Source organism: Labeo rohita, chromosome 25 (assembly GCF_022985175.1).
Source record: "Labeo rohita strain BAU-BD-2019 chromosome 25, IGBB_LRoh.1.0, whole genome shotgun sequence".
NCBI classification, from domain to species: Eukaryota; Metazoa; Chordata; class Actinopteri; order Cypriniformes; family Cyprinidae; genus Labeo; species Labeo rohita.
In genome coordinates, this window is record NC_066893.1 from 17,225,916 (window position 1) to 17,243,297 (window position 17,382).

The window sequence follows — 17,382 nt, forward strand, 5'->3', positions numbered from 1 at the left end:
TCTTGTGGGAGTAACTAAGAATTTAACCTTTTGGTATCTGCCATTTTTTGCCTAAAGACTCTTTTTGTCCATTGATTTTAATTAAATTACCACTGATAGACGTGCTGTGTTTGCCTATCCTTGGGAGGCTGCTGTAGAGAGCACTGTCCTGCAGTGTTGCCATGTCCTCATATTTACAAGCGCTTTTGCATGTTGTTTGGTCTGAGCTCATAAATCTGGGTACTTTATGGAGTTAATAAAATGGTCTGTTGCAGATATGAGATATATGATTTTTTTTTGGTGTTATAAAACATAAAGCATTTGGGAGTTTTAGTGTTTTTTGTGCTTTTGTTGCTCTTTTTTCTATGCAGATCTGGCAACACTGACACTTTACCACAGGGCTCGTGAGCACAACTATCCCCGTGTCAAAATATGCTAAGATGAAGACTGCATCTCACATACAGATGAAAACACACTTCTGATGCGCATTTAAATACGTCATTAACAACAAGTCGTTCAGTTAAAATTTCTGTAAATGTGGTTGTCACTACCTGTATTTTTCGGGAGTTAATGTGGTTGTCACTCCAGTATTTTAGTGAATTATGTGTGTACAGAATGCAGTTAAGGACTAAAAGGTAAACAGGCAACCGAATTCAGCTGCAGTGTGTGGACTCAAACCTACAAACATGCAGTCATTAATTGTTGATTAATTAATTATAAACATTAAGTCAGTAATTGTTGGACTGGAGTCGTGTGGATTACTTGTGATGTTTTTATCAGCTGTTTGGACTCTCATTCTGATGGCACCCATTCACTACAGAGGTTCCATTGGTAAGCAAGTGATGTAATACTAAATTTCTCCAAATGTGTTCACATGAAGAAACATTTTCAGGATTTTTTTTTTTAAATTTTTGGATGAAATATTCTTTTAACTGTATTTTGAAGTTTTGTGTCTTTTAGACCATAAAGGCTTAGAAATCATTTATATGCTGGTATTGTAAACTCCTAAATATTAACAAAATTCCCTTTGAGCAGATAAAGGCAATCAAAATCTTCTTCACTTCAGGTAAAACAAACTACAGTATAAATATTGATGACTCAGCCTTCACTGCAAAGAATTTTGTTCAGTCAAATGCTCTTGGAGAATGTGTTCACCACTAATGCAATCTGAAAATAACTAACATATTTTGCACAAATTGGCTCAAACATTTTGCTTCTTGGGAAAACTTTGAAAAAATTATTTTATCTGAATAACAGCATCTTGTTCTATGGCATTCAGAACTAGTAAAATCTATCGTACCTCCCTCTTATTCCCTCAGCGTGACTGAGATGGTATTGTTGACATGTAAATACAGAATATGGAAAGCTAAGATAATTGTAACGCTCAATAGATGCGACACTGGCAATAACTTGCACAATATACTAACCATAACCACATCAGCTATGTGCAAGGACAATTCAATCCTCTGCTTCCTCCCAAAATAACAGTTTCAGTAATGACAGACACAGATATTTTTAAAAAACCTGTTTTGAAAGAAAGCAGTAAAAATAAATCAAATTCTACACCATTTTTGCTCTGATTTGGTTTCAATATTACAAAAATTGAGCTCTAATGCACCATAAATTTAATTTTAAAGTAGATTTTAATTTACTGTCATATTTCACAGATTTCACAGATTTAAAAAATGTGACTTTAGGATTTAAAGTTCATTTTAAACTATATTCTTCATATTAAATGTCTAATTTATCTGGCTTGAGTGTTACCATGAAGAAATAACCAATAAAACTATTAGCTTTACATATGTTGAATGACTCTACATGATATTGCTTTTCTAAGCTTTTAAAGCATGACAACGTAATTTTCGACATTACGTGCGTGAAATAGGTCAAAAATACTTGTCGCCTATCCCACTTGCGTGTGTTCCATTTTTTTAGTCCTCTAAAACCCAAACAGATCTCCAGAGAAGCCTAAAACTGTAAGAGGGAAGCAATTTACTGTAATAATATAATTTAGAAACATCCACATGGCCCGACAGCCTGAGGTGAAACACGAGTGTTTGTATGCGCGTGTGTGTGTGGACGTACAGACTGCTGCAGGTCAGGGATGACCACACAGATGAGCATTGTGTCTCGCAGGCTGTTGTCCAGTCGGGCACTGGTAGGTCGATCCAGCCTGGGAGGCTCATCTCGGGAGCTGTCTGATTCCGAACTGACCGAGTCCGAAAAACTCTGAGCCATTTCCTCCTCGCTAGACATGGGGCTCCGCGGCATGTTCAACACTGCAGACAGAGAGCAAATTTTAGAATAAATTCAGCCGCATACACAATGGCTAAATTAAAAGCTAGAGCAAATTAAATTTAATTCATTGAATTGAATTTACACAAAAGTAAAATTAAGTATTAACCAAAACATAAATAATATTAATTAAAGAAATAAATTCCCAATATGGTGGAAAATAAAATACATTTTATTAGATATTATTTGCATGTAAGCATTTCAAAGCAACATTCCTTTGAACTTTTAGATGCAGCATATGAATTATAATGAAATTCAATTCTAATTCCCAAAACACATAAAAATCTATGGAAATCTCATTTTTACCGCTAAATAAAAATTAAAAAAGTTAGATTGTAAAAAATGGCCGTGAATTTAACAGTAAAAGACTGTAAAAATGCTACAATAAAAACCTGTTCCATGGTTAACAGCTACTATATACAGTGAAAATCTGCATTAGACATTGAGTGTAATTTTACGGTAGTATACCGTTTTCGGAAGTGGAAAAAGAATGTAAAATTTACAGTGAATAACCGTAAATTAACATTCCCAGAGGTTCAACAATGTTGAAATAACTGTTTCTTCTCAGTTTTTTCATATCAGTTTTGTACATTAAGATTGTATGTTACATCTAATGTTGTTAAATGTTTATTTAAAACCTTTTTTGAAAGAAAGCAGTAAAAATGGCTACCCTTTGTGATTTTTGGTTTACAATAAATCAAATTCTACACCATTTTTGCTCTGATTTCGTTTTAATATTATAAAAATTGGGCTCTAATGCACCATAAATGTAATTTTAAAGTAGATTTTACATTACTGTCGTATTTCACAGGTGTTATGGATTTATAAAGTGTGACTTTAGGATTTAAAGTTCATTTTAAACTATATTTTTCATATTAAATTTCTAAGTTATCCGGCTTGCTTGAGGGCTCCTTTCCACCACTGAATAAAAAGTAAAAAATGTAGACTGTAAATAATGACCATGAATTTAACGGTAAAAGAAATATTTTTTTTAAAATAAGAACTGCTGGTGATGGGCTTTGGTTCATCATGTGACAGTACTTTAGTATGTTGGTACATTGACATTACATCAGTTAATGAAATTACGGAATTTAAAGGTAACTTTAAGTTAAAACCATAAAACCTAAAACGTTGCTACTGTATTTTTTTATGATAAAATTCTGGCAACTACAGCTGCCATTTTTTTGCGAATTTACATCTACCAATTCTTTTTCTCAGAATTGCGAGTTTATGTCTCACAATTCTGAGAAAAAGAATTGGTAGATGTAAATTAAGTCAGAATTGTGTGATAAAAAAAACTCTTAATTGCTTTTTATAAGTCAGAATGGCAAGATATAAACTTGTAATTCTGAGAAATGAAGTCAGAATTCTGTGATATAAACTCGTAATTGCTTGTTATAAGGCAGAATTGCGATAAATTCTCAGAATTGCGAGTTTATTTCTCAGAATTACGAGATATGAACTTGCAACTCTGAGAATTAATTTTTCTTCTGACTTTTCTTCTGAACATCTCAGTTCTTTTTTGTGAATTTTTATCTTGCAATTCTGACTTTATTTCTCACACCTGCAAGTTTATATCCCGCTATTCTGACCTTATAACTTGCAATTGAGTTTATATCACGCAATTCTGAGAAAAAAAGTTTATATATTGCAATTCTAGCTTTATGACTCGCAGTTGCGGGTTTATATCTCATAATTCTGACTTATAACAAGCAATTACGAATTTAAATAACCCAATTCTGAAAAAGAGGTGTCAGAATTGCGAGTCTGTATTACGCAATTCTGAGAAAAAACTCAGAATTGTGAGTTAAATTAAATAACTTTAGAATTAAAACTCCCATCTCATTTTCTCCTCCAACTTTAAAATCATCATACCATTGTTGTTTTACGCTGTTTAGGGGCTTTGTGTAGTGCAGAGCTACACAAGACGAGCGTTTGAGGTTAAAAAGCATATAAACTGTAAGTTTTTTTTAGAAAATAACCAATCGTTTCACTAGATAAGACCCTTCTTCCTCATCTGGGATCGTTTAGAGCCCTTTGAAGCTGCATTTAAACTGTATTTTGGAAGTTCAAACTCACAGGCACCATTGAAGTCCACTATAGGGGGATAATTCCTGAAATGTTTTCCTAAAACATAATTTCTTTACGACCGAAGAAAGAAATACATGAACATCTTGGATGACAAGAGGGTGAGTACATTATCTGTAAATTTTTGTTCTGGAAGTGAACTGCTCCTTTAACTGGACAATAAAATACTGGAATATAAATTGGAAAATAAAATGAAACATTAACCAATAAGTACAAACTATAATAACTTTAATAAAAATAAAATAAAATAAAATAAAATAAAATAAAATAAAAAATTAAACCACACAGTCAACTCAAAACCTCTAAGCGATTAAAAACTGTTCTTTGTTAAAAATGGGTCTTTTGATGAACCAGCCTATTGTTCAGCCTAGGCGACGTCAGCTGAAACGAAAGTCATTTTAGAGATAGAGCAAATTATTATATCTTGATTAAAGATAACCAAGACAATTTTGTCATTAATTTGGAATAATGTGACTGATGAATCATACACAATAAGGGACCAAGTTTGATTTGCTGTTGACTTGAGTGCTTATTATTCCCATATGTAATATTTTCGTATTACTGTCTGGTCATTTAGCTCCACTTGTTTATCTGTCTGTGGCCTTTTGTGAATTGACTGGGTTCACCAAATGTTTCTGAACAGTCCCTATCTGCCCAGACCGAGTGCCTTTATATTTCATCTGTGGATGACTTTAGGAGCTCAGCGGTACACTGAAATGTCAGACTGTATATCACGTCATTTTAATATTTCTACTCCATCTTTTGGGGCGTTGCTCCCTTGCAGGGATAATTGAACTGACTCACCAGTAGATGAAAAAGCCCTTGTTTATCACAGACTTGGTTGAATGAACAAAATAGCCACGTTTAACTTAAATGTGATGTCTTTATTTTCATTATTTGCTTTTAAGTAGATCAAAGCAACTTTAAAGTGTAACATAACCATGCAGCATTTACATGCAGATAAAATCAACAATCATTTATTATGTAAAGGTTTGTATGCACCTTAGGCAGAAGCCTATTATAAATGAATAGAATTTTATTCCCAAAACACATCAAAATTCCCCTTGAGTGGCCTATTTTCTTTTTTTTTTTTTTTAAAGGCAGTGAAAATCATAGGAAAAAAACTAAAATCACCTTCAGTGTCCCATTGTTTGTATTAAATGACAGTGATACAAAATAAAACTGGAAAATAAAATACTAAAAAAAAGAACTGAAATATAAAAAAGCAATAAAAATATAAAAAAGCAATATAAATATAAAATAAAATATTATAAAATGATTAAATAAAAACTTTAAAATCAGCTTGAGTGTCCTATTGTTTTTTATAAAATGACAGCAAAAAAAACAAAAACAACATAAATATAAATTTGGCAGTAAAAGTATCTAAAAAAATAAAAATACAATATAGAATAATTTAATAAAATAATATGAAACAAATAAATACAATATAAAATAATTTAATAAAATAATATGAAATATATAAATTAAATAATAAATAAAAAATAAATAATGAAAATAAATAATAAAAACTTTAAAATTAGTTAGTGTCCGGTTGTTTTGATAAAATTACAGTGAAACAAAGTGAAACAAAAAACAACAAAACAAATCAAACAAAAAATATGAAACAAAAAAGATAAAATAAATAACAAAAACTTTAAAATCAGCTAGGTTGCCCCATTGTTTTTATTAAAATTACAGCGAAACAAAACTAAATAAAAAACAACAAAACAAATAAAAAAAACGCTACAAAATAAATATACATTTAGCAATACAATTATATTTAAAAATTAAAAATAAAATAAAATAAAATATAAAATAATATAATAAAATAATATGAAACAAAATATAATAAAATAAAATAATAAAAACATTAAAATCACCTTGAGCGTCCTATTGTTTTTATAAAATTACAGCAAAAGAAAGCAAAACAACAAAACAAAACAAATAAAACAAAACTGGAAAATGAAACAAAAAGTAACTTAAATATAAATTGGACAATAAAATTATAAACATTTTGTTATAAAATAAAATAAAAATAAATAAAATAAATGCAAAATAAAATAAAAACTTTAAAATCAGCTAGAGTGTCCATTTGTTTCTATAAAATTAAAATGAAACAAAGCAAAACAACAAAACAACAAAACAAAACAAATCAAACAAAACTGGAAAATAAAACACAAAAAATAATCCAAATATAAATTGGACAATAAAACTATAAATATTTTGTTATAAAATAAAATAAAATAAAATAATAAAAACTTAGAAATCACCTTGAGTATCAAATCAAAAAACAACCAAACAAAACAAATCATATAAAACTGGAAAAATAAAACACACACACACACAAATGTGCTTAACTATAAACTGGACAATAAAATTCCCAAAAAAATTTTATAAAATATAAAATAAAATAAATACAGTAAGGTCTTGTATCCTAAACTTAGTTTATTTTTAGCTAGATTTTAAATCCCACTTCATTAGGCTCACAGACTTTTGGACCCTACTGTATATTTTATTGCCTGTTTTTTTTTTTTTTTTTTTACATCGGACTAAAGGTTTCCAAAAGGGACAGATGGAGCTGTTTTCTGTGTCTTGGGTTAGCACACGCCATATTTCTAAAGTGTACACAAGCATTAGACATCACAACAGGATTTCTGAACGGCAAACAAAATGTCTGGGTGTTTGGGGGGAAGACAGCAAGCAATATCAGACAGTGACAGTGACAGAGACAGCGCGAGAGGAAAAAAAGAGAGAGAGAGGCTCAGACAGTAACTAAAGCAAAGAGGTCAGATGAAATATCTGACTAACGGCTCCTCGCTAAAGCCTAAATGACGCCATACGCAAACGAGACGAAGCGAGACAGCTGAAGATTAATTAGTAGCAATCACCACATTCCCTGTGCATTTTACCCCGTGAAAGGTTCGCAAATAATAAAATTGACCTTTCCGTGCTAGTGCGTCTTGATGATGCTAAACTACGATGTGTAGGTGGCCTAATAACTGCTATTGAATAAAACACCACAATATGACGATTAAGGGGGCTTTGTGTAAGAATACGCTTGTACGATATGTTACGCAACCTAGAAACTTACAATCAGCTTATGTAATATGTTAAGGTAACGTTCTGAATGTGCCCGTGCTTGTTAGCAAAACCGAGCCCTGGGTTTCATTTCTACGCTAAATGTCGCACGCAATGACGCGCTGGAGAAAATCAGCCGTTCTGGTGTCTCTCTCCCCAGTGGCTCAGTCAAGCGGCCCTGTCATTCATCAGGGCTGTCAGTGTAGGTTTTCTCGCTCGACCTTTACAATCACCCGCCACCAAGACAGAATTCAAGAGGCAGGAAGCATTTGTCGACTATCGCTTGAAGGGTACCACCAATTAAAACCTTACAGCGTGGAGAGGAAATTGCACCCACATGCACTTCAGTGCTAGGAAGCTGCCAGCAGATTTAACACATAACTCTAGTGTTGACAGATAAACACGGACACTCACTGAAGTCCTTTCGCAGCCGTGTCATTGTGCGCTGGGTGATATATTGGTTTCCTGTGAAGTGAATATTATCCAGTTGTGGGCATTTAAATAAATTACACAGTACAGGCTTTCATCTTGTGGAATTAATTAGATATTATTTGCTTGTAAGTAGTTTAAAGTGACTTTACAAGCGTAACGTAACCTTGCAGAGGTTACATGCAGATATGATCAACAAATATAGATACAGTTTATTATGCTGAGATTAGCATGCACTTTAAAATGAGTGGTTTTTATAAAAAGGCAACAATTAAAACAAAACACAACAAAACTAAACCAAAACTAAACTTTACTTCAAGCATAAGCAAAGCAAAGAAAGACAAAACAACTACCAAACAAAACACCAAAACAAAAAACAAAGCATAAGCAAAGTGAGGCAAAGCAAAAAACAAAAATAAAATCCAAAACAAAACAAAACAAAGCATGTGCAAAATAAATAAATAAACAAATAACAAAAACAAAAATAAAAGACTGAAAACCAAAACAAAACAAATAAACAAAGCATAAGCAAAGCGAGGCAAAGCAAAAACAAGACTAAATAAATAAACAAAAGAGTTAAAAATAACAAAAACCAAACCAAAACAAATCATAAACAAAGCAACAAAACGCAAAGCAAAAACAAGACAAAAAACAAAAATTAAAGAACGAAAAATAACACAAAACAAAAGAACAAAACATAAGCAAAGTGAGGTAAAGCAAAAACAAGACAAAAAACAAAAAACACAAAAATAAAAGACTTAAAAATAACATAAACCAAAACAAAACAAACAAAGCATAAGCAAAAACAAGACAAAAAAACAAAATAAAAGACTAAAAAATAACAAAAACCAAGCCTAAACAAAACAAAACAAAAAAAAACAAAGCATAAGCTAAGCAAGGCAAAGCAAAAACAAGACAAATAAATAAATAAATAAATAAAAGACATAAAAATAACCAAAACCAAAACAAAACAAACAAAGCAAAGACAAGACAAGACAAAAACAAAACAAAATAAAAGACTGAAAAATAACAAAAAGCAAAGCAAACCAAAACAAAACAAACAAAAAACAAAGCATAAGCAAAGTGAGGCAAAGCAAAAACAAGACAAAAAAATAAAAATAAAAGACTGAAAAATAACAAAAACCAAACCAAAGCATTAGCAAAGCAAGACAAAGCAAACACAAGACAAAAAACAAAACAAAGCAAACACAACTTAAGCAAAACAAGGCAAAGCAAAAACAAGAGAAAAAATATAATAAAAGACTTAAAAGTAACTAAAACCAAAACAAAACAAAGCATAAGAAAAAACAAATAAAAACAAAACATAATACACAGCATGAGCAAAGTGAGGCAAAGGAAAAACAAGACAAAAAAAAAATAAAAGATTGAAAAATAACAAAAACCAAAACAAAACAAAACAATAATAATTAGAATAATTAAAACGTGTCTAATGATAGATATTTAATATTTTACACATTAAATACATGCAAATCAAACTCTAGAATACAAAATCATACATTGTATTTTCTGACTTAATTATTAGTTCAGAGACACTTTTGTTGTCTGCCTATTTTGGTAATTATTTATTCCACTTGGTTATGCAAGTTCCTAATATATGGCAGCAATTCTCAAGGAGAAAAAACCTAGCACATACTGACCTAGAAGCATAATTTACTGTATTTAATAAGTTAAAGTTTTGCATTTTCCCTGTTAACTTCAAACACGCAAAGCCCTACGCCTTTTCATTCCAGCAATTATTTATTAAAGGTAATGCCCAAATATTCACTCTGAATGCCTGCCACTGTTGCCACGACAACTACTAAACACATTTGCATTGTTAACGTTAATGGAAGTGATGCATTAAGCATTTTAAAAATGGCAAGTTTGCTATAAACTGTCATAATGTTTGCGGCTTAAAACACGCGTCATGCCCTCGTACCTTAATATCCTACCCTCATCAAAGAAAAGAGAAACACAAGAAGGATTCAGGAGGGAATTAAGCCCACCCTAATATCCTGAAAAACAACAGATTTTTCTTCCTAAGATTTGTCGAGGAACATCTCATATGAAGCTTACTTCACTTCCACACAGTCACTGTATCATTTTACAGCAGCAGTAGCGGTGAACACTGGGTTGCTCTCTTCCAAAAGCCTGCCTGAGGGCAGTCAAACTTGCTGTTTCAGAAACATGGACATTACCAGGAACTGACAGCTCTCCCAGAGCTGAACCTTCCCATAAACAGCGTATTTTTTTCTTATATAAGAGAAGCATCTAATACTACACCACTCATTAAACCATGCACGACCATTAATATTTCATAACCAATTTACTTCTCATCAAAAAGTGCTGTGGATGTTGCATCAAAAGCTCTTGGGTTCAGATTTTTTGCAATATAGCAATTCCAAAACCCAAATCCCATCCTCATAAAACAAAAACAGAAAAGGAACTAGGTTTTAGTGCTTGCTCATGCAAAACTCACCATTATAATGCTAGGATGGTTGCCAAGGCGTTGCTACAGTGTTCTATAGATGATTTCTACAGCATTGCTAGGATCTTATAGTTGATGATCAAAAGGGTCCATGCTCATGTCTGTATTGAAATAAAAAGTTTACCTAAAAATAATAAGCAGCAAAGCTCCACTTTCAAAAGAAGATTCACATAATGTACTCACCCCTTGTCATCCAAGATGTTCATGTCTTTCTTTCTTCAGTTGTAAAGAAATTATGTGTTTTGAGGAAAACATTTCAGCATTTTTCTCCATGTAATGGACTGATAAATGCAGTTTAAAGCTTCAAACGATCCCAAATGTGGTTGTAAACGATCCCAGCTGAGAAGGGTCTTATCTAGTGTCACGATTGGTTATTTTCATAAAAATAATACAATTTATATACTTTTTAATGTCAAACGCTCGTCTTGTCTTACTTTTAAATGATTTTTGAAGTTGAGGGAGAAAATACGACTGTCTTGAGTCAGAAATCAGAGAGTTCAGGGAGAGAAAGGCAAGATGAGCGTTTGAGATTAAAAAGTATTTAAATTGTATTTTTAAAAAAATATATAATTTACATGGTTTTTAACCTCAAATGCTTGTCTTGTTTTGCTCTGCGTGAACGCTCATCCTACATGTTTACAAAGTGAACGTGCAAAGCAGACCAAAAACACCCTTAACAAAAAAAAAGGATGTAACAAAAAAAAAACAGAAATGTAGGTTAATCCAATAAATTAATCCAATAAGTTGGAGAAGAAAATGAGATGGGAGTTTTTCGACCTACCCTAACTGTCTTAAACTGGAATACACATAGTAAACGCTGTATAAAAAATATATAACTTGTCAATTTTTTTTTTTTTTAGAAAATAATCAATTGTTTCGCTAGATAACTGTCTTGAACTGGAATACACAGAGTTCATGCAGAGCTAGACAAGACGAGCATTTGAGGTTAAAAAGTATATACAGTTTTATTTTTTTTAGAAAATGGCCAATCATTTCGTTAGATAAGACCCTATTTTCAGCTGGGATCATTTAGAGCCCTTTGAAGCTGCATTTAAACTACATTTTGGAAGTTCAAACCCGGGGGCACCACAGAAATCCATTTGGAGAAAAATACTAAAATGTTTTCCTCAAAAAACATAATTTCTTTACGACTAAAGAAAGACATGAACATCTTGGATGACAAGGGGGTGAGTAAATTATCTGTAAATTTTTGTTCTGGAAGTGAACTACTCCTTTAAGGCACAATATGTACAATTTGCCACTAGAGGGCACATATTCAAAACAAACAAAGAGTCAAAAGCGTAGTTTGATGACACCGTGATTGAGTGTGGAATAACGGCAGTTGTTGTCTTCATCCCCATAGCCGATGCAATCCGTCGGGACTCGGGTAGAAATCATGTTCATGGATGAGTTAATGTATTAAAGACTTATTAAGGTCACTGTCATTGGACATGATCCGTTACACTATTTAAAATTGCTTATTTCTCTGGACTTAAACATTCTTGGAAACATTTGGGATAATGTAAGTACCCAAGTCAGCAAAATATATAACACTGTTCTGGTGGTTTTTGGATATTTTAATAAAAAATCGTACATATTGTGCCTTTAATCTGAAAATCACAATTATTTTGCTCATACATGATGATTACTGTAATTTGACAAATTTCTTTTTACATTTCGCCAGAATTATTGCACTTTCACGTGAGTACAAATCAAGAGAACATCAACTCATATGCATGATTTATTTTAACTCGTCTAATTTCTAGATTTATTATATTTATAATATGATTTAATATTAAACATTAACATGATAGCTTGTGGAGGCTTGTTACCAATGCAAGACAACAAAAAGGTTTCAGGAAAAACAACCAGCAGGAATGCAGGTGATTGTACTTAATTAATAGAGAGACACAAAAATCACAACATGAAAAAAATAAGATTAATTATGCACCCCTAACACAACATTTCCGTTTTAGCTGTATTAAAACAAATTGCCTTGTTGTTTTTAAGAGACTTTCAGAAATATCAAAAAAAACTTCTGAACGGTAGTGTAAATTCACTGATTTTATTCTAGTCAAAATATTATTTATCATCATTTAATCATTAAGTTTCAACAACAAAATAGCTCTTTAACAGTTGCATGTTTTCCACTTTTAAAAGTATTTAAAATACTGGTCTGCAAATATGGCTCGACTCCCTCCTTCAAAGGGATTTCTTGCCCATTTTATCATCCGCCAGGCGACAGTCCTAAGTCCAATCGCTTAGAAAAGAAATAGGACAGCTCTTCTCAACAAACCTCACGGTGTGTGCTATCATTCCCGTCCACAGCCGTTAGATGCCATATTTGAATGAGCAACAGAAGTGATGCTTGCTTCTGTGAACTGTCTGGAAGGAGAAGGGTAACTAAAGTGTGGGTTTCATCTGGGCCAATGAGTAAACCACAGAGAAGAGAGGAGAGAAACAGAGCTGAGGGACTCAAAGGAACAAGAGAGTTCGAGCAAGCAAGACGGAGAGGAAAAGTGGCATACAGAGGCGAAATGAGAGGGAGAGCGAATGGGGGACGGGCTGGCCTGGATCTGTGTCCGCTTGCCTTACCCCTGGTGACTTCACAGCTACACCACGCAGCTGTAAAATAGGGCAAGACTGGGGCTCAAATATATGGTGGTGCGAGACTAGCAGAATCACAGCAAAGCAGTTCTGGAGCTGTCTGAACATCAGCGTTCTAAACAAGTGAGGTGAAGCTGATAAAAAATAAATGAGAACCAAGGCCCAGTTCTATCACAACATGTCATCTAACCCCTCCCGTGGGCTACGTTCAATCTGAGCTCATCGAGGAATCCGCAAGTCAATACGGGGAACAATTATTGCCCCCGGAGGACCGCCGCCGCTTTACACCATATCAGCGGAGTACAAACAATGGCAGTATATTGTTTCTCAGAGAGGTTTTCATCTTTTTATTCATTCATCCATTCAACCGCTCACTCTCCAGGGAAAATTAAATCAATTTAGAGACTCCATTTAATGATTCCTTCACTCCACGTGTTGTCAAGTACACGGCGGTCCTTAACTGAAGAGCATATAATATAATAATGAAGCCATCAGATCTTAATGAAATGCACTTATGTCCATTAATTTGATAAACAGCTACTCAGCTGTAGTTTGTCATGCTACAGTCTAACTGTACGTTGAAGCAGATAAACAAAAAATAGCACTAAAGTTACTTAAGCAATACATATATATTTTAAACTCTCACTCTGTATTATTGTTTATCTCAAATTAAAGGCAATAGTATTCAATCTAAAAAGGTACATTTATATAAATAAAACAAAAACACTCTAATTTACAGTTTACCCTAATTTAACTCTAAATTAGCTTTATTTTCCCACTGACATCCTCTCTACAGTCTTCCTTCATTATACTGCTTTGCATTGCTTTGACTGTTCTCTGTACCCCACGACGTGATATCATATCTTAAAATTGTTGAAACGGACTTGTTATAAACTTATAATCTCTGCTATCACCAACACAACTTATGTCAGTATAATAAATCAACAGAAACGGAAACACTATGACAGAAATAGCTAGGAACTGATTCATTAGAATGAATTGGACTTTCAACCCGATTCGCTTGAATGAATCAGATGTTCAAATACCATACAGTATGAGAAAATGACCATTTAGTTCGAACCGGTTCACAATGACATTTGAGAGAAAGAGTTAGATTTAGGATGAACCAATTCACTACAATGAATCTGACTTTCAAACGACACATACAGCCTGCGTCCCAGTGTGCATACTATCCATCCTAGATTCTTTATTTGTGATGGTAGTAATTTTCAATACTATTTAGGGCAGATAGGGTGGATAGTATGCACATTGGGATACAGAGACAGTATGAGAAAAAAACATTTAGGATGAACTGGTTCACTAGAATGAATCATTTTCAAAAGCTACATATAAAAGAAAGAGCGATTCACTAGAATAAACTGAATAATTCAGAAAGAGCGATTCACTAGAATAAATCAAACACCACATACAGTATGAGAAAAGGACAATTTAGGATGAACTGGTTCACTAGAATGAATCATTTTCAAAAGCTTCATATGAGAGAAAGAACTACTTTCTTAACTACTTAAGAACTAATTCATTAGAATGTATTAGACTTTCAAACACTATATATGAGAGAAGGAGCCATTTAGGATGAACTGATTCAGTTAAATGAATCTGACTTAAAAAAAATGCAAAAAAAAGAGAATGAAAAAGGGAGCATGTAGCATGAACCGTTTCTCTAGAACTAATTTGAGATATTTTTTAAAAGCTACATTTGAAAGAAAGCGCTATATTCAGCAGGAACTGACTGACTAGAACGAATTGGACTATGAAGTGCTACATCTGAGGGAAGGGCCATTTTTGATGAACTGATTCACTTGAATGAACCCAACCTTTAAACCCCACATTATGACAAAATTACCATTTAGGTAGAAGCGATTTACTAGAATGAATAATTTCCAAAAGCTACACATGAGAGAAAGAGCTATTTAGGAAGAATCGATTCACTAAAATGAATTGAAATTTCAAATGCTACATATGAGAGAAGGGGCTATTTAGGATGAAACGATTCAGTTGAATAAATCCGACTTTCAAACGCCACATACAATATGAGAAAAGGACCACTTAGGATGAACCGGTTCACTAGAATGAATCATTTTCTAAAGCTTCATATGAGAGAAAGAGCTATTTAGGAAGAGCCGATTCACCAGAATTAACTGGACTTCCAAATGCTACATATGAGGTAAGGGCTGTTTAGGATGAACCGATTCACTAGAATGAGTTATTTTCAAAAGCTACGTATGAAAGAAAGAGCTATTAGGAAGAACTGATTCACTAGAATGAAATGGACTTCCAAACGCTACATATGAGAGAAGGGCTGTTTAGGATGAACCGATTCACTAGAATGAGTTATTTTCAAAATCTATGTATGAGAGAAAGAGCTATTAGGAAGATCTGATTCACTAGAATAAAATGGACTTCCAAATGCTACATATGAAAGAAAGGCTTTTCAGGATGAACCGATTCACTAGAATGAATCATTTTCAAAAGCTACATACTGTATGAGAGAAAGAGCTGTTATGACGAATCGATTCACTAGAATGAACTGGACTTCCAAATGCTGCATATGAGAGAAGGGCTATTTAGCATGAACTGATTCACTAGAATGAATAATGTTCAAAAGCTTTACATATGAGAGAAAGAGCTATTTAGGAAGAATCGATTCACTAGAATGAACTGGCCTTTCAAATGCTACTTAAGAATGAAGGGCCAGTTTAGGATGAACCGATTCACATGAATGAATCTGACTTTAGGCAGAACCAATTCACTATAATGAACTGGATGTTCAAACGTTACATATCCTTGATGACAAAAACAACAGAATCCATCACAGAAGTTGTAATGGTTTTACAGGTTTTAATGTGAACAGTAATGGACCCTGTTGGTCTCTACAAGTAATTTGTCACTTTCTATTAAAATTTCTGTTAAAAAGCACTAAATCCTATTGGAATATGTCCCAAAATACTCTACAGAAAACCATTTTTTAATGATTTTAATGGTTAAGAGTTGGTAGTCTGTAATGTTTGTAATGATATTTGTAGTGGAAACCTTAAGAATTTCTGAAAAGCTTTCAAAAGCTACATATGAGAGAAGGGCTGTTTAGGATGAACTGAAAAAATGAGAAAAATAGCTATTATGAAGAACAAGATTCAACAGAACGATTCAATTTTGAAATGTTACAGGAGGATCATTTAGAACGAACTGACTTACTGGATTGAAATTGACTTTCAAACTTTATGAAACGACCATTTAAAATTCACTACGATTCACTAGAATAAACTGTACTTCCAAAAGCTGCATACAGTTCTCTCAGTGAGAGAGAAAGAACAGTTTGGGTAAGTAAATTTGATAATTCCCTCAGCACAGACGTGGAAAAAGTAGCTTGAACACCTATACTACTTTTAGTTAGTTACTCTCCAATACTGCAGCTGCTATAAACCAGACAGACCGTCACAGTCCTGGAATCATCTGTTGGGCCTGCTTGTGTACACAAATCGCTTAGAAGCCTGAAGTGGACAGTGTGTGGCTGCAAATCCAGTCTGCTAAAATCCTTCTCTCCGCTTCTTATCTCAGTGGGACACAGGATAACAGAGAGCTTCCAACCCCATCCCCGTAATGGATAGATCGCCACAGCCGCACAGCTGCGCCTCCTATTTTGCTATAAGCAGAACCCTTGACCGTCACACTGAAGATGCCTTACAATACTGATAATGTTGTTTGTCTTCTAATTACCGTTTTCTGGAGGCAATCTGACTGGGATCTTTTATTCTCAATCACAACAGCAATCAAACACATTGTGATTTGAATGTCGCACGTTGGTCAAAAGCCCCACTGAATGCCTCGGAAATGAAAAGAGAGCTCTGATGTATTTATTAGGACTCTTGAGAGGAAAATCACATCTTGACATGTTGCTGAGGTACAGTAGGCTGAGATGGCAGCAGCAAAGGCAGAATTTGCTGAACGGAACTGTCAGTGCATATCAAGTTGAAAGCTGAGGTGGATTTCCCATCTTCTGACATTTCCTGTAGTCCTTAAACTTAGCCTTTGCTGTACAGTTTCCGAAGAGAAATTTTTATTGTGAGATACCGTTTCATATCAAAACATCAGGACATCAGCAGAAAACATTCCGAGACCGGAACAATCGCTGAACGTACTGATAAAGCCACTGGATGCTGAGTGCCTGAGTTAGGGCAAGATGTCTTTTAAAGTCTCCTGATACTTATCAAGGAAGATACAATGGATTGTGGCTCCGGCGGCCCTGAGAAGTGTCACTAGTGGAATCGGTCTTTTCCGTTGCTATGGAGTCGCAGGTTGGAAAGCCCAGGAGACCAGCAGTACCCAAGCAGTGGATGGGAGAAAACCTGAATCTGCGCATAATGTGGCGTGTCTGAATAATGCTGACCTAAAAACTCTTT

At 33.6% G+C, this 17,382-nt stretch overlaps 1 protein-coding gene across 1 annotated transcript in view; it reads right to left on the reverse strand.

The window, feature by feature from the left end:
* The window catches only part of shank2b (SH3 and multiple ankyrin repeat domains 2b), a 122,148-nt gene that overhangs the window by 103,084 nt on the left and 1,682 nt on the right, over positions 1–17,382 (reverse strand). Inside the window, exon 2 of the mRNA XM_051099366.1 lies at positions 2,065–2,258. Coding sequence (XP_050955323.1) covers positions 2,065–2,250 — 186 coding nt within the window. The 5' untranslated portion in view covers positions 2,251–2,258. The remainder of the gene's footprint in view (positions 1–2,064; positions 2,259–17,382) is intronic.